Genomic DNA, 27500 nt, shown 5'->3' on the forward strand with positions numbered 1-27500 from the left:
GAGATTTTATTAAAAATTGTGCAATAAATGACTAATTTCACAAAAAATAACGTAATATAAAACGGAGGTTTTTAACTTTATTGAAGTGTTTTAGAAACTAATATGTCTTCAAAAATGGTTGTTTTTCACTCCTAGGAATGAAAACTGTTGTTATATGATGTTATATGATGTTTTTTTTTCAAATTTTAAATGATCATTTTTCATGGAGCTTTGAAGGGGATGGATTCGGCCTCCTTTAGCCAGGCCAGAGCTCCAGGAGCCTGGGTAGGATTCTAGCTTTCTCCCCTTGCAGGCACCTGGCACTGAAGAAAAAAATTTTTTCCTTAAAATCTTTTTTTTTGTGTTCCTTGTTGTTCCAAACTTAATTCTAATCACTTCTAATTAGAGATTTTATTAAAAATAGTGCAATAAATGACTAATTTCACAAAAAATATCGTAATATAAAACGGAGGTTTTTAACTTTATTGTAGTGTTTTAGAAACTAATATGTCTTCAAAAATGGTTGTTTTTCACTCCTAGGAATGACAACTGTTGTTATATGATGTTTTTTTTCAAATTTTAAATGATCATTTTTCATGGAGCTTTGAAGGGGATGGATTCGGCCTCCTTTAGCCAGGCCAGAGCTCCAGGAGCCTGGGTAGGATTCTAGCTTTCTCCCCTTGCAGGCACCTGGCACTGAAGAAATTTTTTTTTTCCTTAAAATCTTTATTTTTGTGTTCCTTGTTGTTCCAAACTTAATTCTAATCACTTCTAATTAGAGATTTTATTAAAAATAGTGCAATAAATGACTAATTTCACAAAAAATAATGCAATATAAAACGGAGGTTTTTAACTTTATTGTAGTGTCTTAGAAACTAATATGTCTTCAAAAATGTTTTTTTATCACTCCTAGGAGTGAAAACTGTTGTTATATGATGTTTTTTTTTTTCAAATTTTAAATGATCATTTTTCATGGAGCTTTGAAGGGGATGGATTCGGCCTCCTTTAGCCAGGCCAGAGCTCCAGGAGCCTGGGTAGGATTCTAGCTTTCTCCCCTTGCAGGCACCTGGCACTGAAGACATAATTTTTTTCTTAAAATCTTTTTTTTTGTGTTCCTTGTTGTTCCAAACTTAATTCTAATCACTTCTAATTAGAGATTATTTTAAAAATAGTGAAATAAATGACTAATTTCACTAAAAATAATGTAATATAACTGATGTTTTTAACTTCATTGTAGTGTTTTAGAAACTACTATGTCTTCAAAAATGGTTATTTTTCACTCCTAGGAATGAAAGCTGTTGTTATATGATGTTTATTTTCAAATTTTGAAAAATCAAAGGATTCTAGCTTCCTCCCCTTACAGGCATAGGACACAGAGAACCTCATGGTTTTCCTAAAAATCTTTTTTTATGTTCCCTGGTGTTCCAAACTTAGTTTAAATCAATTTTAATTTGTTATTATGTTAAAAACAGGGTAATAAATTCCTAATTGGACTATAAATAATGTCATATTGTCTGCTATAAAACTGATGTTTTCAACTCTATTGTAGAGATTCTAGAATCAACTAATAGAGAATTGAAATAAAAAAGGGCATAAGAAGACATTACCAACAACGACCACAAGATGGAGATATTGTCCAGACATTACCAACAACGACCACAAGATGGAGATCTTGTCCAAAGAGGCAAGAAGGGCAAAGCCGCGATAAGGTAAAATCATTTTTTGAAAGAGATTGCTGTCAGAATGCACATCCGTATCCCAAACAGAATCTCTAGAAAAATATGATCATTTGTGAAAAAGGCAAACGAGTGTCTGCTACAATATGATTGCTACATATCTGCATTTGTTGTTTTTTAAGGAGTAAGAGTGCAGGGGGTTTAAACCTGCAATCCAGTGTAGTGAAGTATTTCACAACACTACCTCTAGCACCTCTGGAAATAAATCCTCATAATGATTATTGCCCTGGGCATGTACCAAAAAATCAGTGAGCATATATATATATCACTGTGTTGAAGCTAGAGACACAGAATAACTGCAAACACAGTGTTCCTGCACTTCAAACTGTTCCTTGAAGGGCTCTCAAACCCCGAATTTCAGATGCCTAGCTGTATCGCTGATGTGTTGCACCTCAGAATCACTTTTAAACCTTACCTCTGGTATCTTTAATCCCTATTGCTCAACGCATGGTAAAAGTATTGCATACATGTGTCTGAAAATGAGCAATGGGCCCCTGAGAGACTCATTTGCCTGTTTCACAAATGATCGTATTTTACTAGAGATTCTGTTTGGGATTCAGATGTGCATTCGGACAGCAATCCCTTTCAAGAAATGATACGTTCTGGATGAGGTCAAAGGTGCTGGAACACTGTATTTCGGATGCGAATGTGTGTCTCCTGCTTCAACGCAGTGGCATATATAGATGTGCTCCTGTAATGTCTTGGTACATGCCCAGGGCAGTAAGCAGTCTGAGGATATATTTCCAGACGGCATAGAGCAGTGAAGCAGTGAAGTAGTGCAACACACTGGATCATTATATTATTAGAATCTATTTGTTTAACATGCACGGGTCTGTCTCAATGGATGCAGTGCTCCTGAAAGGGCTCTCAAACCCTGCATTTCAGATGATTAGCTGTATCCCTCACATGTGGCACCTCAGAATGACTTCTACTTTATTCTGCTTAAATTATTACATTATACATAATTTGAGTTCATTTTTAAAAGTAAAAGGTAATGAAAGGAATGAAAGATATGTAGCAATCACATTGTAACAGGGGTGACAGTGACTTTTTGCTTGTACTAAGCATTAGTACATAAGTCCACTAATGGACTTCTGGTACCTTTAGGGTACAGTGTTCCCTGAAGGGCTCTCAAACCCCGCATTTCAGATGCATAGCTGTATCGCTGATGTGTTGCACCTCAGAATCACTTTAAAACCTTACCTCTGGTATCTTTAATCCCTATTGCTCAACACATGGTGAAAGTATCGCATACATGTGTCTGAAAATGAGCAATGGGCCCCTGAGAGACTCATTTGCCTGTTTCACAAATGATCACATTTGACTAGAGATTCTGTTTGGGATTCAGTTGTGCATTCTGACAGCAATCCCTTTCAAAAAACGATACATTCTGGATGAGTACAAAGTTGCAGGAACACTGTATTTAGGATGTCTTTGCAGATATTCTGTGTCTCTAGCTTCAACACAGTGATATATATATATGCTCACTGATTTTTTGGTACATGCCCAAGTCAATAATCATTATGAGGATTTATTTCCAGATGTGCTAGAGGTAGTGTTGTGAAATACTTCAACACACTGGATTGCAGGTTTAAACCCCCTGCACTCTTACTCCTTAAAAACCAACAAATGCAGATATGTAGCAATCACATTGTAACAGGGGTGACAGTGACTTAATGCTTGTACTAAGCATTAGTACCAAAGTCCACTAGTGGACTTCTGGTACCTTTAGGGTACGGTGTTCCTTGAAGGGCTCTCAAACCCCGCATTTCAGATGCCTAGCTGTATCGCTGATGTGTTGCACCTCAGAATCACTTTTAAACCTTACATCTGGTATCTTTAATCCCTATTGCTCAACACATGGTGAAAGTATCGCATACATGTGTCTGAAAATGAGCAATGGGCCCCTGAGAGACTCATTTGCCTGTTTCACAAATGATCACATTTGACTAGAGATTCTGTTTGGGATTCAGTTGTGCATTCTGACAGCAATCCCTTTCAAAAAACGATACATTCTGGATGAGTTCAAAGGTGCAGGAACACTGTATTTAGGATGTCTTTGCAGATATTCTGTGTCTCTAGCTTCAACACAGTGATATATATATATATGCTCACTGATTTTTTGGTACATGCCAAGGGCAATAATCATTATGAGGATTTATTTCCAGATGTGCTAGAGGTAGTGTTGTGAAATACTTCAACACACTGGATTGCGGGTTTAAACCCCCTGCACTCTTACTCGTTAAAAACCAACAAATGCAATTCACTACTAAAAATTACTGCATTTTCTCCTCGAAAGAGCTCTCAATTAATGAAATGCCCCATTGAACTGGCCCTGATTATACAATGCAAGGAGAAGTCTTCTAAGCCAATACTTGTAACCAGAAAGAGGCTGTATTTCAATTATACAATATACAAAACAATACCATTTAACACAAAGATATAGTCCACACCTCAGCATGCACATGATGAGATTCTTGATATTAGATTAGTAAAAACAATATCAATGCACTGAGAGACGCTTAAGAATAAAGATGCATCAGCCTGACTGCATATTAGTTTTAAAGGGTTATCAGCAAATGCATTTAAAAGAAAAAATGTAAAGTCTTACCTCTTGATCGTAGTGGTGATTCAATATCCAGGACCTTAGTCAAGTCTCAGAGTTACTGTACCTCCTGTCTCAATTACAGGTGAAAAGTGAAAGGTATATTGCACTCAGCAGAAAGTTACCCCGAGCAAAGATTCCACCCATCCCAGAAAACAGCACTCCCCTTTGGCAAAGCAGTGGGTGGAGGAAGCCTTTGCTACCATTATCAAACACAGAAATCGTTATAATTTAATTTTAAAAACATGGCTAAGCATGGGTTTAAAGTATATTCAACGGTGCAGGTGCATTCAAAGAAATAGAGTTTCCCAAGCCCTCAGAAAGAATTACCATTTCTAAAGATGTCTAGTTTCAAGCATTAACATCCAAACTACCTGTCTTAGCTGGAGCAGGGAGTTTGCTAAGCCACCTGAAAGAATTACCATATCCAAAGATGTCTAGTTTCAAGCATTACCATCCAAAGTACCTGTCTTAGCTGGGCCAGGTAGTTTGCCAAGCCATGTGAAAGAATTACCATTTCCAAAGAAGTCTGTTGTAAGCCAGGTTCAATCATGACCATCCAAAGTACCGGTCGTCCCTTTGGGCGAGAGGGTTTCCTGTGTGTCTAGGATGTGTTCTTCCCTTAAACTTGGCCCTGATTATACAATAAAGGATAAGTAACCAGAAAGAGGTGGTATTTCGATTTTACAGTACATAAAAAATACATACATTCCACAGTGATACAATATCACATTCCTGATATTAGATTAATTAAAAATATCAAGGCACTGAGGCTAATTAATAAAGATGCTTTTGACTGACTGGACCTTGGAGCAAGGTGTGTAAATTACAACAGACATCTTTAGAAATGGTAAATCTTTCAGGTGGCTTGGCAAATTTACTGCCCCACCTAAGACAGATACTTTGGATGTTAATGCTTGAAACTAGACATCACAACTGATCGTATTTTACTAGAGATTCTGTTTGGGATTCAGATGTGCATTCGGACAGCAATCCCTTTCAAGAAATGATACGTTCTGGATGAGGTCAAAGGTGCTGGAACACTGTATTTCGGATGCGAATATGTGTCTGCATTTGTTGGTTTTTAAGGAGTAAGAGTGCAGGGGGTTTAAACCTGCAATCCAGTGTGATGAAGTATTTCACAACACTACCTCTAGCACATCTGGAAATAAATCCTCATAATGATTATTGCCCTGGGCATGTACCAAAAAATCAGTGAGCATATATATATATATATCACTGTGTTGAAGCTAGAGACACAGAATAACTGCAAACACATCATAAATACAGTGTTCCTGCAACTTTGAACTCATCCAGAATGTATCGTTTTTTGAAAGGGATTGCAGTCAGAATGCACAACTGAATCCCAAACAGAATCTCTAGTCAAATATGTTCATTTGTGAAACAGGCAAATGAGTCTCTCATGGGCCCATTGCTCTTTTTCAGACACATGTATGCAATACTTTTACCATGCGTTGAGCAATAGGGATTAAAGATACCAGATGTAAGGTTTAAAAGTGATTCTGAGGTGCAACACATCAGCGATACAGCTAGGCATCTGAAATGCGGGGTTTGAGAGCCCTTCAGGGAACACCGTACCCTAAAGGTACCAGAAGTCAACTAGTGGACTTAGGTACTAATGCTTAGTACAAGCATTAAGTCACTGCCACCCCTGTTACAATGTGATTGCTACATATCTTCCATTCCTTTCATTACCTTTTACTTTTAAAAATGAACTCAAATTGGGTATAATGTAATAATTTAGGTAGAATAAAGTAGAAGTCATTCTGAGGTGCCACATGTGAGGGATACAGCTAGGCATCTGAAATGCAGGGTTTGAGAGCCCTTTAAGGAGCACTGCATCCATTGAGACAGACCCGTGCATGTTAAACAAATACATTCTAATAATATAATGATCCAGTGTGTTGCACTACTTCACTGCTTCACTGCTCTATGCCGTCTGGAAATAAATCCTCAGACTGCTTACTGCCCTGGGCATGTACCAAGACATTACAGGAGCACATCTATATATGCCACTGCCCTGGGCATGTACCAAGACATTACAGGAGACACACAATCGCATCCGAAATACAGTGTTCCAGCACCTTTGACCTCATCCAGAACGTATCATTTCTTGAAAGGGATTGCTGTCAGAATGCACAACTGAATCCCAAACAGAATCTCTAGTCAAATATGATCATTTGTGAAACAGGCAAATGAGTCTCTCAGGGGCCCATTGCTCATTTTCAGACACATGTATGCAATACTTTCACCATGCGTTGAGCAATAGGGATTAAAGATACCAGAGGTAAGGTTTAAAAGTGATTCTGAGGTGCAACACATCAGCGATACAGCTAGGCATCTGAAATGCGGGGTTTGAGAGCCCTTCAGGGAACACCGTACCCTAAAGGTACCAGAAGTTTACTAGTACAAGAATTAAGTCACAGTCATCCCTGTTACAATGTGATTGCTACATATCTGCATTTGTTGGTTTTTAAGGAGTAAGAGTGCAGGGGGTTTAAACCTGCAATCCAGTGTGATGAAGTATTTCACAACACTACCTCTAGCACATCTGGAAATAAATCCTCATAATGATTATTGCCCTGGGCATGTACCAAAAAATCAGTGAGCATATATATATAAACACATCCTAAATACAGTGCTCCTGCACCTAACCGTAACCCTAACCTACCTAATGATTTAAGTAGAATAGATTCTAATAATGTAATGATAAAGTGTGTTGCACTACTTCACTGCATCAAAGCTCTATGCCGTCTGGAAATAAATCCTCAGTCTACTTATTGCCCTGGGCATGTACCTATAAATCACTGAGCATATATATATATATCACTGTGTTGAAGCTAGAGACACAGAATCACTGCAAACACATCCTAAACACAGTGTTCTTGCACCTTTGACCTCATCCAGAACGTAACATTCTTCGAAAGGGATTGCTGTCCAAATGCACATCTGAATCCCAAACAGAATCTCTAGTAAAATATGATAATTTGTGAAACAGGCAAATGAGTGTCACAGGGGCCCATTCCTTATTGTTAGACACATATATACAAAGCTTTCACCATGCATTAAGCAATAGGGATTATAGACACCACAGGTAAGGTTAGAAGTCATTCTGAGGTGCCACATTTGAAGGATACAGCTAGGCATCTGAAATGCAGGGTTTGAGAGCCCTTCAGGAGCAATGCATCCTTTGAGACACACCTGTGCATGTTAAACAAATGATCATTTCCTTCAGCATTAGGGACTAAATATACTAAACGTATGATTCTAAAATGTTATTTTCACATATATTAATGTAATGTAATGCTTATGCTTTATAAACAAATCTAATTTAAACAAGCTTAAGTTTTGTATTTATCTTGTACCATAGAACATGATTTTCTTTGTATTTCAAGCCCACAAAGTGTGCAAATGACGCACTACATGATATAAGGACGATTATCACATGCATATCGATATTATCTTTCTTATGAAATTGCATTCCTTTCATTACCTTTTACTTTTTAAAATGAACTCAAATTGTGTATAATGTAATAATTTAAGTAGAATAGATTCTAATCATATAATGATCCAGTGTGTTGCACTACTTCACTGCTTCACTGCTCTATGCCGTCTGGAAATAAATCCTCAGACTGCTTACTGCCCTGGGCATGTACCAAGAAATTACAGGAGCACATCAATATACAGTATATCACTGCGTTGAAGCAGGAGACACACAATCGCATCCTAAATACAGTGTTCCAGCACCTTTGACCTCATCCAGAACGTATCATTTCTTGAAAGGGATTGCTGTCCGAATGCACATCTGAATCCTAAACAGAATCTCTAGTAAAATACGATCAGTTGTGATGTCTAGTTTCAAGCATTAACATCCAAAGTACCTGTCTTAGGTGGGGCAGTAAATTTGCCAAGCCACCTGAAAGAATTACCATTTCTACAAATGTCTGTTGTAATTTACACACCTTGCTCCAAGGTCCAGTCAGTCAAAAGCATCTTTATTAATTAGCTTCAGTACCTTGATATTTTTTATTAATCTAATATCAGGAATCTCACCATGTGCACGCTGAGCTGTGGAATATATGTATTTTTTATGTACTGTAAAATCGAAATACCACCTCTTTCTGGTTACTTATCCTTTATTGTATAATCAGGGCCAAGTTTAAGGGAAGAACACATCCTAGACACACAGGAAACCCTCTCGCCCAAAGGGACGACCGGTACTTTGGATGGTCATGATTGAACCTGGCTTACAACAGACTTCTTTGGAAATGGTAATTCTTTCACATGGCTTGGCAAACTACCTGGCCCAGCTAAGACAGGTACTTTGGATGGTAATGCTTGAAACTAGACATCTTTGGATATGGTAATTCTTTCAGGTGGCTTAGCAAACTCCCTGCTCCAGCTAAGACAGGTAGTTTGGATGTTAATGCTTGAAACTAGACATCTTTAGAAATGGTAATTCTTTCTGAGGGCTTGGGAAACTCTATTTCTTTGAATGCACCTGCACCGTTGAATATACTTTAAACCCATGCTTAGCCATGTTTTTAAAATTAAATTATAACGATTTCTGTGTTTGATAATGGTAGCAAAGGCTTCCTCCACCCACTGCTTTGCCAAAGGGGAGTGCTGTTTTCTGGGATGGGTGGAATCTTTGCTCGGGGTAACTTTCTGCTGAGTGCAATATACCTTTCACTTTTCACCTGTAATTGAGACAGGAGGTACAGTAACTCTGAGACTTGACTAAGGTCCTGGATATTGAATCACCACTACGATCAAGAGGTAAGACTTTACATTTTTTCTTTTAAATGCATTTGCTGATAACCCTTTAAAACTAATATGCAGTCAGGCTGATGCATCTTTATTCTTAAGCGTCTCTCAGTGCATTGATATTGTTTTTACTAATCTAATATCAAGAATCTCATCATGTGCATGCTGAGGTGTGGACTATATCTTTGTGTTAAATGGTATTGTTTTGTATATTGTATAATTGAAATACAGCCTCTTTCTGGTTACAAGTATTGGCTTAGAAGACTTCTCCTTGCATTGTATAATCAGGGCCAGTTCAATGGGGCATTTCATTAATTGAGAGCTCTTTCTAGGAGAAAATGCAGTAATTTTTAGTAGTGAATTGCATTTGTTGGTTTTTAACGAGTAAGAGTGCAGGGGGTTTAAACCCGCAATCCAGTGTGTTGAAGTATTTCACAACACTACCTCTAGCACATCTGGAAATAAATCCTCATAATGATTATTGCCCTTGGCATGTACCAAAAAATCAGTGAGCATATATATATATATCACTGTGTTGAAGCTAGAGACACAGAATATCTGCAAAGACATCCTAAATACAGTGTTCCTGCACCTTTGAACTCATCCAGAATGTATCGTTTTTTGAAAGGGATTGCTGTCAGAATGCACAACTGAATCCCAAACAGAATCTCTAGTCAAATGTGATCATTTGTGAAACAGGCAAATGAGTCTCTCAGGGGCCCATTGCTCATTTTCAGACACATGTATGCGATACTTTCACCATGTGTTGAGCAATAGGGATTAAAGATACCAGATGTAAGGTTTAAAAGTGATTCTGAGGTGCAACACATCAGCGATACAGCTAGGCATCTGAAATGCGGGGTTTGAGAGCCCTTCAAGGAACACCGTACCCTAAAGGTACCAGAAGTCCACTAGTGGACTTTGGTACTAATGCTTAGTACAAGCATTAAGTCACTGTCACCCCTGTTACAATGTGATTGCTACATATCTGCATTTGTTGGTTTTTAAGGAGTAAGAGTGCAGGGGGTTTAAACCTGCAATCCAGTGTGATGAAGTATTTCACAACACTACCTCTAGCACATCTGGAAATAAATCCTCATAATGATTATTGACTTGGGCATGTACCAAAAAATCAGTGAGCATATATATATATCACTGTGTTGAAGCTAGAGACACAGAATATCTGCAAAGACATCCTAAATACAGTGTTCCTGCAACTTTGAACTCATCCAGAATGTATCGTTTTTTGAAAGGGATTGCAGTCAGAATGCACAACTGAATCCCAAACAGAATCTCTAGTCAAATATGTTCATTTGTGAAACAGGCAAATGAGTCTCTCAGGGGCCCATTGCTCATTTTCAGACACATGTATGCGATACTTTTACCATGCTTGAGCAATAGGGATTAAAGATACCAGATGTAAGGTTTAAAAGTGATTCTGAGGTGCAACACATCAGCGATACAGCTAGGCATCTGAAATGCGGGGTTTGAGAGCCCTTCAGGGAGCACCGTACCCTAAAGGTACCAGAAGTCCACTAGTGGACTTAGGTACTAATGCTTAATACAAGGATTAAGTCACTGTCACTCCTGTTACAATGTGATTGCTATATATCTTCCATTCCTTTCATTACCTTTTACTTTTTAAAATGAACTCAAATTGTGTATAATGTAATAATTTAAGTAGAATAAAGTAGAAGTCATTCTGAGGTGCCACATGTGAGGGATACAGCTAAGCATCTGAAATGTAGGGTTTGAGAGCCCTTTCAGGAGCACTGCATCCATTGAGACAGACCCGTGCATGTTAAACAAATGATCATTTCTTTCAGCATTAGAGACTAAATATACTAAACGTATGATGCTAAAACGTTATTTTCACATATATTAATGTAATAAATGATTGCTTATGCTTTATAAACAAATCTAATTAAAATAAAAGCTTAAGTTTTGTATTTATCTTGTACCATAGAACATGATTTTCTTTGTATTTCAAGCTCACAAAGTGACCAAATGACGCACTACATGATATAAGGAAGATTATCACATGCATATCGGTATTATCTTTCTTATGAAAATGCATTCCTTTCATTACCTTTTACTTTTAAAATGAACTCCAATTGTGTAGAATGTAATAATTTAAGTAGAATAGATTCCAATAATATAATGATCCAGTATGTTGCACTGGCCTGGTCAGCCTGGCCTGGGGGATGGTGCACATAGCACTTTCAGTGCTGGAGGTGTTAATGGGGGAGGTGTTGGAGATTGGCAGCTGTGGGGGATGGCTGGGTGAGTAGCTATCAGGGTTTGTAGCTTTTCCTTTGCATCTTGTCCTCTGTGGCCATGATTAAGAGGGACGGCCGGGGGCATTCGTATTGCATTCGTAAATTGCATTTGTTGGTTTTTAAGGAGTAATAGTGCAGGGGGTTTAAACCTGCAATCCAGTGTGATGAAGTATTTCACAACACTACCTCTAGCACATCTGGAAATAAAACCTCATAATGATTATTGCCCTGGGCATGTACCAAAAGATCAGGGAGCATATATATATATCACTGTGTTGAAGCTAGAGATACAGAATAACTGCAAACACATCCTAAATACAGTGTTCCTGCACCTTTGAATTCATCCAGAATGTATCGTTTTTTGAAAGGGATTGCTGTCAGAATGCACAACTGAATCCCAAACAGAATCTCTAGTCAAATATGATCATTTGTGAAACAGGCAAATGAGTCTCTCAGGGGCCCATTGCTCATTTTCAGACACATGTATGCGATACTTTTACCATGCGTTGAGCAATAGGGATTAAAGATACCAGAGGTAAGGTTTAAAAGTGATTCTGAGGTGCAACACATCAGCGATACAGCTAGGCATCTGAAATGCGGGGTTTGAGAGCCCTTCAGGGAGCACCGTACCCTAAAGGTACCAGAAGTCCACTAGTGGACTTAGGTACTAATGCTTAATACAAGCATTAAGTCACTGTCACCTCTGTTACAATGTGATTGCTACATATCTTCCATTCCTTTCATTACCTTTTACTTTTTAAAATGAACTCAAATTGTGTATAATGTAATAATTTAAGTAGAATAAAGTAGAAGTCATTCTGAGGTGCCACATGTGAGGGATACAGCTAAGCATCTGAAATGTAGGGTTTGAGAGCCCTTTCAGGAGCACTGCATCCATTGAGACAGACCCGTGCATGTTAAACAAATGATCATTTCTTTCAGCATTAGAGACTAAATATACTAAACGTATGATGCTAAAACGTTATTTTCACATATATTAATGTAATAAATGATTGCTTATGCTTTATAAACAAATCTAATTAAAATAAAAGCTTAAGATTTGTATTTATCTTGTACCATTGAACATGATTTTCTTTGTATTTCAAGCTCACAAAGTGACCAAATGACGCACTACATGATATAAGGAAGATTATCACATGCATATCGGTATTATCTTTCTTATGAAAATGCATTCCTTTCATTACCATTTACTTTTAAAATGAACTCCAATTGTGTAGAATGTAATAATTTAAGTAGAATAGATTCTAATAATATAATGATCAAGTGTGTTGCACTGGCCTGGTCAGCAGGCCTGGGGGATGGTGCACATAGCACTTTCAGTGCTGGAGGTGTTAATGGGGGAGGTGTTGGAGATTGGCAGCTGTGGGGGATGGCTGGGTGAGTAGCTGTCAGGGTTTGTAGCTTTTCCTTTGCATCTTGTCCTCTGGGGCCATGATTAAGAGGGACGGCCGGGGGCATTCGTATTGCATTCGTAAATTGCATTTGTTGGTTTTTAAGGAGTAAGAGTGCAGGGGGTTTAAACCTGCAATCCAGTGTGTTAAAGTATTTCACAACACTACCTCTAGCACATCTGGAAATAAATCCTCATAATGATAATTGCCCTGGGCATGTACCAAAAAATCAGTGAGCATATATATATATATCACTGTGTTGAAGCTAGAGACACAGAATAACTGCAAACACATCATAAATACAGTGTTCCTGCAACTTTGAACTCATCCAGAATGTATCGTTTTTTGAAAGGGATTGCAGTCAGAATGCACAACTGAATCCCAAACAGAATCTCTAGTCAAATATGTTCATTTGTGAAACAGGCAAATGAGTCTCTCTGGGGCCCATTGCTCATTTTCAGACACATGTATGCAATACTTTTACCATGCGTTGAGCAATAGGGATTAAAGATACCAGATGTAAGGTTTAAAAGTGATTCTGAGGTGCAACAGATCAGCGATACAGCTAGGCATCTGAAATGCGGGGTTTGAGAGCCCTTCAAGGAACACCGTACCCTAAAGGTACCAGAAGTTTACTAGTGCAAACATTAAGTCACTGTAACCCCTGTTACAATGTGATTGCTACATATCTCCATTTGTTGGTTTTTAAGGAGTAAGAGTGCAGGGGGTTTAAACCTGCAATCCAGTGTGATGAAGTATTTCACAACACTACCTCTAGCACATCTGGAAATAAATCCTCATAATGATTATTGCCCTGGGCATGTACCAAAAAATCAGTGAGCATATATATATATATCACTGTGTTGAAGCTAGAGACACAGAATAACTGCAAACACATCATAAATACAGTGTTCCTGCAACTTTGAACTCATCCAGAATGTATCGTTTTTTGAAAGGGATTGCAGTCAGAATGCACAACTGAATCCCAAACAGAATCTCTAGTCAAATATGTTCATTTGTGAAACAGGCAAATGAGTCTCTCAGGGGCCCATTGCTCTTTTTCAGACACATGTATGCAATACTTTTAACATGCGTTGAGCAATAGGGATTAAAGATACCAGATGTAAGGTTTAAAAGTGATTCTGAGGTGCAACACATGAGCGATACAGCTAGGCATCTGAAATGCAGGGTTTGAGAGCCCTTCAGGGAACACCGTACCCTAAAGGTACCAGAAGTCCACTAGTGGACTTAGGTACTAATGCTTAGTACAAGCATTAAGTCACTGCCACCCCTGTTACAATGTGATTGCTACATATCTTCCATTCCTTTCATTACCTTTTACTTTTAAAAATGAACTCAAATTGTGTATAATGTAATAATTTAAGTAGAATAAAGTAGAAGTCATTCTGAGGTGCCACATGTGAGGGATACAGCTAGGCATCTGAAATGCAGGGTTTGAGAGCCCTTTAAGGAGCACTGCATCCATTGAGACAGACCCGTGCATGTTAAACAAATACATTCTAATAATATAATGATCCAGTGTGTTGCACTACTTCACTGCTTCACTGCTCTATGCCGTCTGGAAATAAATCCTCAGACTGCTTACTGCCCTGGGCATGTACCAAGACATTACAGGAGCACATCTATATATGCCACTGCCCTGGGCATGTACCAAGACATTACAGGAGACACACAATCGCATCCGAAATACAGTGTTCCAGCACCTTTGACCTCATCCAGAACGTATCATTTCTTGAAAGGGATTGCTGTCAGAATGCACAACTGAATCCCAAACAGAATCTCTAGTCAAATATGATCATTTGTGAAACAGGCAAATGAGTCTCTCAGGGGCCCATTGCTCATTTTCAGACACATGTATGCAATACTTTCACCATGCGTTGAGCAATAGGGATTAAAGATACCAGAGGTAAGGTTTAAAAGTGATTCTGAGGTGCAACACATCAGCGATACAGCTAGGCATCTGAAATGCGGGGTTTGAGAGCCCTTCAGGGAACACCGTACCCTAAAGGTACCAGAAGTTTACTAGTACAAGAATTAAGTCACAGTCATCCCTGTTACAATGTGATTGCTACATATCTGCATTTGTTGGTTTTTAAGGAGTAAGAGTGCAGGGGGTTTAAACCTGCAATCCAGTGTGATGAAGTATTTCACAACACTACCTCTAGCACATCTGGAAATAAATCCTCATAATGATTATTGCCCTGGGCATGTACCAAAAAATCAGTGAGCATATATATATATAAACACATCCTAAATACAGTGCTCCTGCACCTAACCGTAACCCTAACCTACCTAATGATTTAAGTAGAATAGATTCTTATAATGTAATGATAAAGTGTGTTGCACTACTTCACTGCATCAAAGCTCTATGCCGTCTGGAAATAAATCCTCAGTCGACTTATTGCCCTGGGCATGTACCTATAAATCACTGAGCATATATATATATATCACTGTGTTGAAGCTAGAGACACAGAATCACTGCAAACACATCCTAAACACAGTGTTCTTGCACCTTTGACCTCATCCAGAACGTAACATTCTTCGAAAGGGATTGCTGTCCAAATGCACATCTGAATCCCAAACAGAATCTCTAGTAAAATATGATAATTTGTGAAACAGGCAAATGAGTGTCACAGGGGCCCATTCCTTATTGTTAGACACATATATACAAAGCTTTCACCATGCATTAAGCAATAGGGATTATAGACACCACAGGTAAGGTTAGAAGTCATTCTGAGGTGCCACATTTGAAGGATACAGCTAGGCATCTGAAATGCAGGGTTTGAGAGCCCTTCAGGAGCAATGCATCCTTTGAGACACACCTGTGCATGTTAAACAAATGATCATTTCCTTCAGCATTAGGGACTAAATATACTAAACGTATGATTCTAAAATGTTATTTTCACATATATTAATGTAATGTAATGCTTATGCTTTATAAACAAATCTAATTTAAACAAGCTTAAGTTTTGTATTTATCTTGTACCATAGAACATGATTTTCTTTGTATTTCAAGCCCACAAAGTGTGCAAATGACGCACTACATGATATAAGGACGATTATCACATGCATATCGATATTATCTTTCTTATGAAAATGCATTCCTTTCATTACCTTTTACTTTTTAAAATGAACTCAAATTGTGTATAATGTAATAATTTAAGTAGAATAGATTCTAATCATATAATGATCCAGTGTGTTGCACTACTTCACTGCTTCACTGCTCTATGCCGTCTGGAAATAAATCCTCAGACTGCTTACTGCCCTGGGCATGTACCAAGAAATTACAGGAGCACATCAATATACAGTATATCACTGCGTTGAAGCAGGAGACACACAATCGCATCCTAAATACAGTGTTCCAGCACCTTTGACCTCATCCAGAACGTATCATTTCTTGAAAGGGATTGCTGTCCGAATGCACATCTGAATCCTAAACAGAATCTCTAGTAAAATACGATCAGTTGTGATGTCTAGTTTCAAGCATTAACATCCAAAGTACCTGTCTTAGGTGGGGCAGTAAATTTGCCAAGCCACCTGAAAGAATTACCATTTCTACAAATGTCTGTTGTAATTTACACACCTTGCTCCAAGGTCCAGTCAGTCAAAAGCATCTTTATTAATTAGCTTCAGTACCTTGATATTTTTTATTAATCTAATATCAGGAATCTCACCATGTGCACGCTGAGCTGTGGAATATATGTATTTTTTATGTACTGTAAAATTGAAATACCACCTCTTTCTGGTTACTTATCCTTTATTGTATAATCAGGGCCAAATAAAACTAAATCAGTGTCACCTGCTGGGTTCAAAACGCCTTCAGGGGACACCAAATCGGAGGCACTGGACTATAAATACCCATCCATGTTATAACACACTCACCAAGGGTTTTTTAGTTTAACTCTGAGCTTTGAGAGATTTAATACCTATGGTACCCATATTCATCCTTTATTTAAGGGAAGTAGACATCCTAGACACACAGGAAACCCTCTCGCCCCAAGGGACGACTGGTACTTTGGATGGTCATGATTGAACCTGGCTTACAACAGACTTCTTTGGAAATGGTAATTCTTTCACATGGCTTGGCAAACTATCTGGCCCAGCTAAGACAGGTACTTTGGATGGTAATGCTTGAAACTAGACATCTTTGGATATGGTAATTCTTTCAGGTGGCTTAGCAAGCTCCCTGCTCCAGCTAAGACAGGTAGTTTGGATGTTAATGCTTGAAACTAGACATCTTTAGAAATGGTAATTCTTTCTGAGGGCTTGGGAAACTCTATTTCTTTGAATGTACCTGCACCGTTGAATATACTTTAAACCCATGCTTAGCCATGTTTTTAAAATTAAATTATAATGATTTCTGTGTTTGATAATGGTAGCAAAGGCTTCCTCCACCCACTGCTTTGCCAAAGGGGAGTGCTGTTTTCTGGGATGGGTAGAGTCTTTACTCGGGGTAACTTTCTGCTGAGTGCAATATACCTTTCACTTTTCACCTGCAATCGAGACAGGAGGTACAGTAACTCTGAGACTTGACTAAGGTCCTGGAAATTGAATCACCACTACGATCAAGAGGTAAGACTTTACATTTTTACTTTTAAATGCATTTGCTGATAACCTTTTAAAACTAATATGCAGTCAGGCAGATGTATCTTTATTCTTAAGCGTCTCTCAGTGCATTGATATTGTTTTTACTAATCTAATATCAAGAATCTCATCATGTGCATGCTGATGTGTGGACTATATCTTTGTGTTAAATGGTATTGTTTTGTATATTGTATAATTGAAATACAGCCTCTTTCTGGTTACAAGTATTGGCTTAGAAGACTTCTCCTTGCATTGTATAATCAGGGCCAGTTCAATGGGGCATTTCATTAATTGAGAGCTCTTTCTAGTAGAAAATGCAGTTATTTTTAGAATTAAATTGCATTTGTTGGTTTTTAAGGAGTAAGAGTGCAGGGGGTTTAAACCTGCAATCCAGTGTGTTGTAGTATTTCACAACACTACCTCTAGCACATCTGGAAATAAATCCTCATAATGATTATTGCCCTTGGCATGTACCAAAAAATCAGTGAGCATATATATATATATATCACTGTGTTGAAGCTAGAGACACAGAATATCTGCAAACACATCCTAAATACAGTGTTCCAGCACCTTTGAACTCATCCAGAATGTATCGTTTTTTGAAAGGGATTGCTGTCAGAATGCACAACTGAATCCCAAACAGAATCTCTAGTCAAATATGATCATTTGTGAAACAGGCAAATGAGTCTCTCAGGGGCCCATTGCTCATTTTCAGACACATGTATGCGATACTTTCACCATGCGTTGAGCAATAGGGATTAAAGATACCTGAGGTAAGGTTTAAAAGTGATTCTGAGGTGCAACACATCAGCGATACAGCTAGGCATCTGAAATGCGGGGTTTGAGAGCCCTTCAGGGAACACCGTACCCTAAAGGTACCAGAAGTTTATTAGTACAAGAATTAAGTCACTGTCACCCCTGTTACAATGTGATTGCTACATATCTGCATTTGTTGGTTTTTAAGGAGTAAGAGTGCAGGGGGTTTAAACCTGCAATCCAGTGTGATGAAGTATTTCACAACACTACCTCTAGCACATCTGGAAATAAATCCTCATAATGATTATTGCCCTGGGCATGTACCAAAAAATCAGTGAGCATATATATATAAACACATCCTAAATACAGTGCTCCTGCACCTAACCGTAACCCTAACCTACCTAATGATTTAAGTAGAATAGATTCTAATAATGTAATGATAAAGTGTGTTGCACTACTTCACTGCATCAAAGCTCAATGCCGTCGGGAAATAAATCCTCAGTCTGCTTATTGCCCTGGGCATGTACCTATAAATCACTGAGCATATATATATATATCACTGTGTTGAAGCTAGAGACACAGAATCACTGCAAACACATCCTAAACACAGTGTTCCTGCACCTTTGACCTCATCCAGAACGTAACATTCTTCGAAAGGGATTGCTGTCCAAATGCACATCTGAATCCCAAACAGAATCTCTAGTAAAATATGATAATTTGTGAAACAGGCAAATGAGTGTCACAGGGGCCCATTCCTTATTGTTAGACACATATATACAAAGCTTTCACCATGCATTAAGCAATAGGGATTATAGACACCACAGGTAAGGTTAGAAGTCATTCTGAGGTGCCACATTTGAAGGATACAGCTAGGCATCTGAAATGCAGGGTTTGAGAGCATTTCAGGAGCAATGCATCCTTTGAGACACACCTGTGCATGTTAAACAAATGATCATTTCCTTCAGCATTAGGGACTAAATATACTAAACGTATGATTCTAAAATGTTATTTTCACATATATTAATGTAATGTAATGCTTATGCTTTATAAACAAATCTAATTTAAACAAGCTTAAGTTTTGTATTTATCTTGTACCATAGAACATGATTTTCTTTGTATTTCAAGCCCACAAAGTGTCCATATGACGCGCTACATGATATAAGGACGATTATCACATGCATATCGATATTATCTTTCTTATGAAAATGCATTCCTTTCATTACCTTTTACTTTTTAAAATGAACTCAAATTGTGTATAATGTAATAATTTAAGTAGAATAGATTCTAATCATATAATGATCCAGTGTGTTGCACTACTTCACTGCTTCACTGCTCTATGCCGTCTGGAAATAAATCCTCAGACTGCTTACTGCCCTGGGCATGTACCAAGAAATTACAGGAGCACATCTATATACAGTATATCACTGCGTTGAAGCAGGAGACACACAATCGCATCCTAAATACAGTGTTCCAGCACCTTTGACCTCATCCAGAACGTATCATTTCTTGAAAGGGATTGCTGTCCGAATGCACATCTGAATCCCAAACAGAATCTCTAGTAAAATACGATCAGTTGTGATATCTAGTTTCAAGCATTAACATCCAAAGTACCTGTCTTATGTGGGGCAGTAAATTTGCCAAGCCACCTGAAAGAATTACCATTTCTAAAGATGTCTGTTGTAATTTACACACCTTGCTCCAAGGTCCAGTCAGTCAAAAGCATCTTTATTAATTAGCCTCAGTGCCTTGATATTTTTTATTAATCTAATATCAGGAATCTCACCATGTGCATGCTGAGCTGTGGAATATATGTATTTTTTATGTACTGTAAAATTGAAATGCCACCTCTTTCTGGTTACTTATCCTTTATTGTATAATCAGGGCCAAATAAAACTAAATCAGTGTCACCTGCTGGGTTCAAAACGCCTTCAGGGGACACCAAATAGGAGGCACTGGACTATAAATACCCATCCATGTTATAACACACTCACCAAGGGTTTTTTAGTTTAACTCTGAGCTTTGAGAGATTTAATACCTATGGTACCCATATTCACCCTTTATTTAAGGGAAGTACACATCCTAGACACACAGGAAACCCTCTCGCCCCAAGGGACGACTGGTACTTTGGATGGTCATGATTGAACCTGGCTTACAACAGACTTCTTTGGAAATGGTAATTCTTTCACATGGCTTGGCAAACTACCTGGCCCAGCTAAGACAGGTACTTTGGATGTTAATGCTTGAAACTAGACATCTTTGGATGTGGTAATTCTTTCAGGTGGCATAGCAAACTCCCTGCTCCAGCTAAGACAGGTACTTTGGATGTTAATGCTTGAAACTAGACATCTTTAGAAATGGTAATTCTTTCTGAGGGCTTGGGAAACTCTATTTCTTTGAATGCACCTGCACCGTTGAATATACTTTAAACCCCATGCTTAGTCATGTTTTTAAAATTAAATTATAACGATTTCTGTGTTTGATAATGGTAGCAAAGGCTTCCTCCACCCACTGCTTTGCCAAAAGGGAGTGCTGTTTTCTGGGATGGGTGGAGTCTTTGCTCGGGGTAACTTTCTGCTGAGTGCAATATACCTTTCACTTTTCACCTGCAATCGAGACAGGAGGTACAGTAACTCTGAGACTTGACTAAGGTCCTGGATATTGAATCACCACTACGATCAAGAGGTAAGACTTTACATTTTTACTTTTAAATGCATTTGCTGATAACCTTTTAAAACTAATATGCAGTCAGGCAGATGCATCTTTATTCTTAAGCGTCTCTCAGTGCATTGATATTGTTTTTACTAATCTAATATCAAGAATCTCATCATGTGCATGCTGAGGTGTGGACTATATCTTTGTGTTAAATGGTATTGTTTTGTATATTGTATAATTGAAATACAGCCTCTTTCTGGTTACAAGTATTGGCTTAGAAGACTTCTCCTTGCATTGAATAATCAGGGCCAGTTCAATGGGGCATTTCATTAATTGAGAGCTCTTTCTAGTAGATATGAATGCAGAATGGATACAGATTATTTGCAATAGTGTAACTGCAAATGAATATAGATGGGAATGTATGTTTGTTCATATGCAATGGCAGGAGCAGTTTCTCATTGCAGTGGATTTTCAGGGCCAATTCATCTCTCCATCTTATACTGAATATGAAAGGTAGTTGTTTCTATATGGACTCAGTCTTTGGAATTTGTATATATATATATTTCAGTGATCCCTCAGCCATTCCTTCTGTATTGTAATTCAATTTCTCTTTTAAAATTCCTTCCCCACTTCTAGGACCTGCAGTTGCTGAACTCCACAATGGCTCCTATTGGAAAGTCTGTGACTGAGACCAAGTAAGTGTTCACTTTTTTATGAAACCATTATTTATTTTGGAGCAATGACCAATTCTTATATAAATACAATGAAATCATTATGCTCAAACTATGAGAGAGAAAATTAAGGATAATTTAAGAAATCAGTCTTAGCTTGTTTCTATACACAGATGGTATTATTTATTTTCAAAGGAAACCCACGAGGATTCCCCTGGTGTGCAAGATGTGCCTGAATACTTTTGATCAGCTTCCTGCTCACTTGAAGAGGGCGTGTATGAAGCACGCCACGGCAGAAGAGATCAGGATGGCCTCTCAACAGGCGAGGAAGGACATGATAAATCTCCTGAAGAATGGGGTCATCGTGGATTACAACAGAATAGAGATCGTGTCTGGTGAGGCAAACAGGACAGTGGTTGTAAGACTGCTGGAGTCCTTGGGCCTTTTTGTACGAGGGAAGCCTGAAGACACATTGGAACGGTGAGATATTTTTAATTTGTAAGGCTTCTGTAGTTTCTTTTTGAAATCATTGTTACAACATATTATGTAAAAGCATGTTGAAAAGAATCTACCTGCATTCCAGCGGCCCTGAGCAAGAGGCCACTGTCCAGGAGGAAGAGATGCCAGAGGCTGCTCTAGAAACTGAAGCAGAAGCGGATAATGAAGGGGAAGATGTGAGCTCTGAAGAACTCTATCAGCAGTAAGACTTTTTATTTTTCAGATGTATTTTTTTTTACAAAACTTGTAATTTGTCTTATAGGTATAAAATGTTTAAACCGGTGTTTTATATCCTTACAGGCCCCGAGTAGTTAAAAAGTATCAGCAGGCTCTCCGGATGAGAGTGGCCCAAGCTGGACTCTATAGAAAGCACTCCCTGGATGCTCCTCTCCTGATTGGATTCAAACAGTACCTTACCAAGGATCTGGGAGTGGCAAATTATTCTCAGGAGGTATTTATTTTTTAAAAGCATTTAAAATTAAGCAGTGGTATCTTCATTGTACATGTTTTTATTTCTTAGCTTAAAATTCACCCATGTGAAATGATGGTCAGCCATAAACATCATGACTCTATATTTTTCAGGTAGAAAATGTTTCCAGATTCCTGTTTTTTATGGATCAGACTGCACCTTCCTTAAATTTTGTAAAGGACATCAGGAAAACACGTGATTTTTTTAACCAAATGAAGACAGTTGGACTTTCTCACCAAACAATTGCTAATTATATCAAGAACATTAACCGTTTTCTGCGCTACATCCTGAATGCCACCAATGTTAGAGTGATGGATCCCACCCTGGCTAACTTCATCATCAACTTCCAGAGTATACTAAAGGATGTTCAGAGGAAAAACAGCAAGGATGTCACACAAGAAATTACCAGAAAGAGGTACTTTTCATTTTAAACTTTTTTTACAAAGTTTTACAAAGATGATGTTGATAACATTACTCTTTCTCCCACAGATACAGACAGTTGCAGAAACCTGAACCAAATACCACAGAATGTTGGAAGGTGTTAAGGGTTGCAAAGAAAGATGTGTTGCACGTACTGGGCAAGACATACAACTCTGAAGAAATCACCGGAACAGAGCAGCTTCTTGTGATGTATTACCTGCAGGCCGTTCTCCAGCTGAAGCACCTGCAGCGGCCGGGGGTGGTTAAGAATATGACAGTAAGCATCCCTTCATACAACATAAAAAGTAAATGTTATACACACACATATATATGGGATTATTACAGTGTAACAAAACAGTTCTTTTCAGACCCTATGCGGGCGACACCATCCAGAATTGTGAGGAAACACTGGGGAAAAAGTCATGTAGGAATACGGGAATGAAAACAGGAGGGCATGTCCATGCAGTGCTGGTGATCCGGGGAAGTGTGGCCGAGGCAAACAATCCAAAGAATAAGTCCAAGGGAGAATCCCCAAAAAAAGGAAAGGTCCATGGCCATGTAATCTATCCGAAAACCAGGCATTAAAAACAGGTGCCGGGTCGGGACCGGCAGGGGGAACAGGAACAGGAGCAGGAAGCTAAAAACACAACGGAGCCAGGCACAACCAGGACCTGGGCTCGCACGATGCGGAGATCAGGTGCAGAGCCTCGAGTGAAGTGAGCGCCTGGCTTTTAAAGTTGAACTGAAACAGGGTAGGAACAAGGAACAGATGTGGGGAATGAGGCAAATCAGGAAGGACTGGAGCGCCCTTAAGAGTAGGGGTTTGCGATTGTGATACAGGTTGGCATATTTATTTTATTTTATTGCTATTACAGGTTGAGGAATGGATGCAAAGAAAGAGTGTTGTTTCACCAAGTGGACAAAAAATGGTCATAATTGGTGTGAAAGAGCACAAAACTGCATCACAGCAATTGGCGTCCTTTGCATTGAATGAAGAAGAGGAACATGTAAGTTGATGGCTACACTGAAATACCCCTTCACTTGCTCAGGGTTGTGGTAGAACTGGAACCTTCCTGTCAAGCAGTGGGTGCAAAGCTGAGTAACACACATAATGTGACACCAGTCCATCACAAGACACACACACTTAAACCACAGTCAATTTCATAGAAGCCAATTAAAATATGTGTTAATATAGAAAAAAAGACCTCTCCCTGTATAGCTACCATTATTTGCAATATCTAAGAATATTTGGAATGTACCATGATTGCATTTTGTTTTCCATCAGATGTTTCATGTCTACTTCACACAACTGCGCTCTAATGCCAAGGACAGCAGCTGTGGACAGGAGGAAGAGAAGTTTTTCATTTCATCTGCTGGAGATCCTATTTACAATCCTTCCAACGACTTGAGAAGACTGCATCAGAAGTAAGCAAAATAATATTATATATAATAATAATATTATATTATAAATTAAATATATATATATTTAATATAAACTGATGGAAAAAAAAGCAACACCTCCACACTCTGCCCCCAGTCTGCAGCATGCCAATGGCTCCCTTCCTTTTTTCTGGTGACATTCGAGGCATTATGGAATGCACAGAAAACTGACTAGGTGTGGCCTTTTCCTTGCAGTGACCTAAGCTTTGAATTAAGTCTTTGTAAAAGGTGACCAGGTTCTGACTATGTTTCACCTGGACCTCATTGTAGTGCACCTAATGAGCTTTTGCGTGATTGCCAAGTTGCAATGCCTCACTGTACTACCTGTATTGCTGGTCAGACAAATGGACAACTTTTTGTGAAAGTACATAAGCTATAACTATAGTAACTAAAGTAAAGTATTATTATTCCGGAAAATGTTGTATTTCTTTTGTCCATCAGCATCTTTATTTTTGGTGAGTTGGAAATGATCACAAATGCTTGCTTGTTTATTTTGTAGGTACTGCTTGCCATTCATTACTAGCCAGGTTGCCAGGAGGGCATTTGAGACGGCCGCAATAAATGTAACAGATGCACAGAAGAGCATTGTTGCGGATTATTTAGCCCATTCCAATTCTACGGCAGAGAAACATTATAGAATGCTGACACATGCCAACATCTGCTCAGCAATCGAAGTGATTGAAGGCTTTGCAGAAGGATCTCAGTAAGTGTCACTTTGATCTCAAAATGAGTAAACAAAATCAGTATCTCACAAAACTACAATTACTTATTTTTTTAACTTCAGGTCAAGCTCAGGGGAGCAAACATCAGACTCTGAACAACAATGCACACCACTTGTGGAGTAAGTTGGAATCTAATATCCCCTTTTCATTCATTTTTTTTACATTGTGTTACAAAGACCTGTGATATTTTATTTAAATATTTACAACAGATCAAGGTCAAGATCCACTATGGCAGCTGCAGGATTTACTTCTACAAAGTTGGATGATTCTACAGCCTTCCAACAACTGATACAGGTGTTTCCAGTGACATTAGATGGACAGCTTCCCAAAAAGAAGAAGCGTGTTAGCCTGACTGGAAGTCATGACCGTCACTGTTATGACAGGTGGAGAACAGAGCAGAGGAAGATGAGACAGCAGAATATTACTGGTAAATGTACAAGTCAATTATTTTCACCAACAAACACTTAATGTAAGTTTAGAATATATTCTGAGAATGTATATTGTCATTTTCTTTCCAGACCATTACGCTAGACACTTACCAACAGAAAGACAGGTAACCTGCTATATTCAAAAGATGGGATGGTCAGCCAATACATCAACAGCATCTGACGTTCTTGAGAAGTGGAAGCCAAACTTGGAACTGCCACCAAATGATAATGAAATTAAAAAGTTGGTAAAGCGTCAAAGCTGGAAAGGCCTGCACATCGTTGTCGATCCTGTGAAAGGGAAGAAGGTCGTGACTTCCAGACGTTTCCAGAAGGGAGAGGTTGTGTGTGATTTTCATGGTGAGGTCATCACAAAGACAGCTGCAGAAGCCCTAATGGAACAGATGCCAGAAGGAGGAATGAGATATTTATTCTTTTTTGATGGACCTGTACAAAAAATGTGCATTGATGCCCGTGGTGAACACTGCACCTGTCATCCAGATAAGGAGACGATCGGAAGGCAGATACATTTCTCTAAGAAAAAGGACAACATCAGACCTGTATTAGAGACATTCATAATCAACGAACAGCCCATCCTGACAATTCTGTTTTTGGCAAAGAGGGATATTGCTGAAAGAGAAGAGCTCCTCTTTGATTTCAGTGTTTCGAGAAAATCATTTCAAGGAGAAGAACAGCCTCTGGAGTGGTTGGATCACTAAACATTTAAAACAATACATAGTAGGTATATGAAAGTACATGTTTTGCAGATATTTATTTTCTTGTAGCTTGAAATTATGGTTAGAATTCTGTTTATTTTATTGTCTAGAATATAGCATTTCTCATTTTCATCAGCAAGTATAGCAAGTATAGCAAATATATTGGGGGGGGGGGGTATGAGATGCCCAACAAATGATTTTCAGAAGAGCATAGAGCCAAATTAAATACCCCATTCATTTGTTACTGCTAAAAAATGCCACATGCTTTAAACAAAACAAAAAAAGATTTAAAGATGTGAACCATTTCTTAAATTTGTTGACACTATCTGAACAGCACAGCATTCCCAGAATGGACAATGGAGTTTTCAGCAGCATTAGACGAGCAACCTCTTGGGAAGAGAGAAGGAATGAGACCGACTGGACTTCATTAATGACACCGTTCTTATTGAAAGAGAACAGAAAGATAAGTCTGGATAATAATTCTTACTCTGATTTTATTATTATTTTCTTTCATTATCTACAAAATAGATTTTTGATAAGCTTCTTTTGAAACTGCCCAACATTACCAAACAGAAGATTGTTTTGGCAGGACACCATTTGTGCATCAAAAGCACCGGAGAGGTGTATATGACAGCCTATTTTCTGCCACTGAAATACTAATTGCTTCATTTCAGTTCATCCTTAGGCGAGCAGAAGAAAAAGAAGTTTGATGGAATTGGATGGAATTCCTCTTGGGAAGAAAGATAACAGAGACTGACTGGACTTCAAGAACAGCACCTTTCTGATTCACAGCGAACAGAACACAAAAGATGAGTCTAGGGAACAATTGCTTTATTTTCTTAATTAAAATTTCTGAAATGTTTAAGGACAACAGCAATGAACATTGTTAATGAGTTAGAGGTTAGATAGACCTGTATTTCCAGTGGTTTGTCATTTCGACAATGTTTTAAAATTGAATTTCTATAAAGTGGACACCCTTGACATACACAAAATGAAACCATTTCATTTTCATTTTGGAGCTAAACTGCAGGAAACATTTTTTCAGTAAACTGTTAAAAGCATATTATGGTCTGAAAGCCAAGATATTATTTGTGACCACATTAATTAATTACTTTTTAAACTGTAAAGCAATAATCTGCCAACATGGCTAGTTTCTATCACTGAGCTGGGATTTCTAGTTACGACAGAGATCAGTTTCTTAAACAGAATAAAATTGTCTCCATCCTGGAAATTCAGTCACGAATTTGAATAGGGCTTATGGTATTTGATCAGTTTCACAGCCTAATTCTACTGTATTCGTTTTTTAAATGATTCACAATTGTGAATA

The 27500-nt window shown here is 38.3% G+C and overlaps 1 protein-coding gene across 3 annotated transcripts in view; it reads left to right on the plus strand.

The window, feature by feature from the left end:
- The first annotated feature begins 21220 nt into the window (after nt 1-21220).
- Nucleotides 21221-27500, plus strand: part of LOC148809718 (uncharacterized) — a 6950-nt gene continuing 670 nt past the window's right edge. The window contains exons 1-14 of one of the 3 annotated variants that reach the window (XM_088909227.1): nt 21221-21325; nt 21449-21507; nt 21679-21963; nt 22067-22183; nt 22282-22432; nt 22564-22865; nt 22940-23147; nt 23746-23877; nt 24156-24295; nt 24810-25013; nt 25095-25151; nt 25242-25459; nt 25551-26195; nt 26508-27500. The exon at nt 26508-27500 is cut by the window's right edge and continues 670 nt beyond it. In XM_088909227.1, the coding sequence (XP_088765353.1) occupies nt 21473-21507; nt 21679-21963; nt 22067-22183; nt 22282-22432; nt 22564-22865; nt 22940-23147; nt 23746-23877; nt 24156-24295; nt 24810-25013; nt 25095-25151; nt 25242-25459; nt 25551-26176 (2475 nt within the window). In that variant the 5' untranslated portion in view covers nt 21221-21325; nt 21449-21472 and the 3' untranslated portion in view covers nt 26177-26195; nt 26508-27500. Of the gene's footprint in view, nt 21326-21431; nt 21508-21678; nt 21964-22066; nt 22184-22281; nt 22433-22563; nt 22866-22939; nt 23148-23745; nt 23878-24155; nt 24296-24809; nt 25014-25094; nt 25152-25241; nt 25460-25550; nt 26200-26507 lie in introns of those variants that run through there. The other 2 variants (XM_088909228.1, XM_088909226.1) reach the window with 2 other exon arrangements.

This window comes from Atractosteus spatula, unplaced genomic scaffold (genome assembly GCF_055471065.1).
Source record: "Atractosteus spatula isolate fAtrSpa1 unplaced genomic scaffold, fAtrSpa1.hap1 Scaffold_121, whole genome shotgun sequence".
Lineage (NCBI taxonomy): Eukaryota > Metazoa > Chordata > Actinopteri > Semionotiformes > Lepisosteidae > Atractosteus > Atractosteus spatula.